Source organism: Myotis davidii, unplaced genomic scaffold (genome assembly GCF_000327345.1).
Source record: "Myotis davidii unplaced genomic scaffold, ASM32734v1 scaffold1577, whole genome shotgun sequence".
Classification (NCBI taxonomy): Eukaryota; Metazoa; Chordata; class Mammalia; order Chiroptera; family Vespertilionidae; genus Myotis; species Myotis davidii.
Genome location: NW_006288857.1, coordinates 160,274 through 164,430, shown reverse-complemented (window position 1 = coordinate 164,430; position 4,157 = coordinate 160,274). Strand labels below are relative to the sequence as shown.

The 4,157-nt window shown below is 49.9% G+C and overlaps 1 protein-coding gene across 1 annotated transcript in view; it reads left to right on the top strand.

Annotated features, from left to right (window-relative positions):
* Positions 1-4,157, top strand: part of TMEM145 (transmembrane protein 145) — a 7,292-nt gene that overhangs the window by 2,046 nt on the left and 1,089 nt on the right. Inside the window, exons 11-13 of the mRNA XM_015562198.1 lie at positions 813-1,066; positions 1,550-1,670; positions 3,987-4,157. The exon at positions 3,987-4,157 is cut by the window's right edge and continues 16 nt beyond it. Coding sequence (XP_015417684.1) covers positions 813-1,066; positions 1,550-1,670; positions 3,987-4,157 — 546 coding nt within the window. The remainder of the gene's footprint in view (positions 1-812; positions 1,067-1,549; positions 1,671-3,986) is intronic.

The following is a 4,157-nucleotide window of genomic DNA, read 5'->3' as shown; positions in this document are numbered from 1 at the left end:
CCCCAGCTTTCATGGCTTCCTCTACCTTTCTGCTAGCCCTCCATATTGCACTCCTGGCTATCTCTCTCCCACTCTGTGATTTCCCACCTTCCCATCTGTCTACGCATTCCTCCCCTCTTCACTGTCTCTGAATAGCTTCTCCCTCCTCCCTGTCTCTCACACATTTGTGTTCAATGCCATGACCAAGAGTTCAGGAATCACACAGACCTGGATTCCATGCTGGCTCTGCGCCCCTCCAGTAGGACCTTAGGCAATGGCCCCCTCTTTGGGCCTGTTTACTCCTTTGTAAAATTAGGAAGATCTTACACACCCCAGAGGTGCCTCTAAGGCAGCAGTTCTCAACCTGTGGGTCGCGACCCCTTTGGGGGTCGAACGACCCTTTCACAGGGGTTGCCTAGATACATCCTGCATATCAGATATTTACATTACAATTCATAACAGTAGCAACATTAAAGTTATGAAGTAGCAATGAAAATAATTTTATGGTTGGGGGTCACCACAACATGAGGAACTGTATTAAAGGGTCGCGGCATTAGGAAGGTTGAGAACCACTGCTCTAAGGCTTTATATTACCTTGGCTTTGGCTTCAGCCAAAAGGTCTCTCTTTCAGCCTCAGTTTCCCCCTCTGTGAAGTGGGGTGATCATAAGACCTACCTCATAGAGTTGAAAAATGGAAAGCTTCCACATGGCAGTGTTTACCTGTTGGGCCCATGGTAGATGTAGTCTCTTCCTGTCTTTGTCACCCTCTCTTTATCTCTATATGTTCTGTCCCCATCCCTTGTTCTGCTGCTTCTGTCCTGACCAAGTAACTCTGTCCCCTGGGTGCCCAGGGGTGTGGTCTGGGGTTCCTATGTGGAGGCCAGGGCTATGACAAACCCTCTCCCTTGGGTCAGTTCTTTGACCCGGGCCAGGTACTGTACACGTATGAGTCGCCGGCAGGCTACGGGCTCATCGGGCTACAGGTGGTGGCTTACGTGTGGTTCTGCTACGCCGTGCTTGTCTCTTTGCGCCATTTCCCGGAGAAGCAGCCCTTTTATGTGCCCTTCTTTGCTGCCTACACCCTCTGGTGAGATGTGCTGGGCCTTCGATATGTCCCCGTGTAACCTCACACAAGTCAATTAACTTTTGCCTCATTTTCCTCATTTGTTTAATGGAGGTGGAAATGGTACTGCCTCATAGAGCCACTGTGAGAGTTCAATGAATTCATAAATGTAAAATGCTTAGAAACAGATCTGGCATGCAGTAGGTCCTTAGTTGTTATTATCATATGTTAATTCATTCATCAAATAGTTATTGATTTTTCTACCGGGTACTGGGATGTGGGGTGGGGTGGAACTGAGTTCAACTCAACCTAGTCCTTGCCCCCCAGAATTTCCCAGGCCAGTGGAAATCTTGCCCCTTTTAACCTCTGGTTTTTGAAGGTCACACAACTTCCCTCCAGTTGGGGGCCCGCCTGGGGCCTGTGTGTGTGTCCGGCAGGGGAGCTGGGGGTAGGGGTGGGTGGAGGGCGTGTGGCAGTGTCTCTACCAATCCAATTCCTCCTTCTAAGGTTCTTTGCAGTTCCTGTCGTGGCTCTGATTGCCAACTTTGGGATCCCCAAGTGGGCTCGGGAGAAGATCGTCAACGGCATCCAGCTGGGAATCCATTTGTACGCTCACGGCGTGTTCCTGGTGAGGATGAGCACCCGGTGGGGTGGGAAGCCAATAGGCAGTGAGACTCCCACCCCGATCTGCCTCAACTTTTGATCCATCTCTTTCACTTCATTCCTTCAGTCATTTAATAGACACTGATTGAGAGTCTGCTAGGTTCCTGCAGGCTACTCTACTGTGTCCCTCAGACTCTGCTCTCTTCTGTTCCCCTCTCCCACCTTGTGTCTGGGCTCTTCGCCCAACCCACCCTCTCTCTTTGCCCTCCTCCCCATTCCCATTCCTTCTCTTGTGTCCCCAGACTCGAATTTCTCTTCTGTATCCCCACTGCCTCTCCCAATCCTCTTGGTCTCTACTCCACCCTTCACCCACACAATCTCTGGTATCTGTCACTCTATCACAGGCCATTGTTTGGAAAGAAGCAGCTGGGGTGGACCAGGCTGGGGCTCCAGGGGCCTAGATCAGAATGACATCAAGAGGGTACCAGCAGCAAACTTCTTCTTTTCTGTTTTATATCCTATCCAGACTTCTAGGTGACAGGTCTTACATTAATTCATCAATCCAGCCACTATCCACCATCTACCATTCAGTGAGCACCTGTCTCAAAAGGTGTCTCTCTCAGCCTCATGATCACCCCACTTCACAGAGGGGGAAACTGAGGCTGAGAGAGACACCTTTTTGGCTGAAGACAGCCTTTGTTTCATGCTAGGAACACCCAGATGCATTTATTCCTAACCTCTTTTTCTAAGTGTCAGAGCAGCCCCAGGACAGAATGGATAATCGTCATTGAGCCCAATATACAGAGAAGGGAAGCTAAGTCCCAGAGAAGGCAGGTGACCGGCCAGGGCTCCAAGTCCTTTGGTGGCAGGGCAGGGGCTTTGAACCTGGTCCTTCTCCGGCAGACCACAAGAGCTGGCGTGAGAGGGAAATAGGCATCACTGAGGGCCCCAGCTCCTGACCCCAGGGGTCTACCATGTGCTGTGTAGGAAAGGTACTCAGCTGAAGGAGGGGGCCAGGTCCCCTAGTTGCTACTCCAAAGCCTGACTCAGGTGCAGTCTCCCCTTCCTGGGATGGTCCATCTTTAGGCTCTGCAGGAAGTCAGAACGGGGCAGAGAGAAGTGATGAGAAACCACCATGGGCCAGGCTCTGCACCAGTTTTCATTTCCACTCTTTTCTCATCTTTCTGAGTAGGCACTGTAATCCCTTTCCCCAGTGAGGCGTGGGGAGTTTAATCAACATGCCCCAGATCCTACACTTAGTGATCTGTGGGGCTGAGAGGTGGGGTGCAGGCTCAAAACACCAAACACTGTGCCCTTTCTGTATTTCACCTTCAGCCAGTTTCATTCCTAAAAATGCTCATGTTAGCTCAGCACAGCTCTACCACAGACATTCCACTGCTGATTGGCTTCAGCTTCTTATTAATTTATTCAGCACAACCTTACAGGGGTCATGCTGGCTTCTTGGGTGCAGTACTAGATTCATTCCCAGGCACTGCCTTTCTACTAGCCCAGTGGTCGGCAAACTCATTAGTCAACAGAGCCAAATATCAACAGTACGACGATTGAAATTTCTTTTGAGAGCCAAATTTTTTAAACTTAAACTATATAGGTAGGTACATTGTTATTAACTTAATTAGGGTACTCCTAAGGCTTAGGAAGAGCCACACTCAAGGGGCCAAAGAGCCGCATGTGGCTCGCAAGCTGCAGTTTGCCGACCACAGTACTAGATTAATTGGGGAGACATCTCTACATTCAACCAATATTATTGAGAGCTTATATGTGCCAGGCACTGTTGTAGAAGGTATTGGGGATTCAGCAGGGAACAGAACAGTCAAGTTCCTACCCTCATGGAGCTAACATTCTAGAAGCTGCTAGTTCAATTGAATTTTCTGTGTTTATGAAAATATTCTATGAATTTTTGATGTTCAATAAGACAGCTACTATCCATATGTGGCCATTGAGCACTTAAATATGGCTAGTGTGACTGAGAAACAAAAAATTTAGTTTAACTTTTATTAACTTAAATTTAAATAGCCACATGTGGCTAATGGCTATCGTACTGCACAACGCAAGACGCTGAAGCTTAACTAGTGATAACTAACTCAGCGATCAGGGCTCTGATGGAAGAAGCATTGGCAGAGTAATGAGTTGTGGAGGAGGAAAAAGGTCAGAGCCCAGGGCACTTGAGAGCCCACAGGAGGCGCCTAATCCCGCGTGAGGGTTGCAGGGAGGCGTGGGGGTTTCCAAGTGCAGGGGAATCCTTAGGGCTCCATGTCTATGGAGACAACCTGAGGCCTGGACAGTGAGTGCGTCTTCAACCTGCACCTGGCCCCTCGCCCAGATCATGACACGCCCCTCGGCGGCCAACAAGAACTTCCCCTACCACGTGCGCACATCGCAGATCGCTTCGGCCGGTGCCCCGGGGCCCGGAGGTAGCGAGTCGGCAGACAAGGCCTTCCCGCAGCACGTCTATGGGAACGTGACGTTCATCAGCGACTCGGTGCCCAACTTC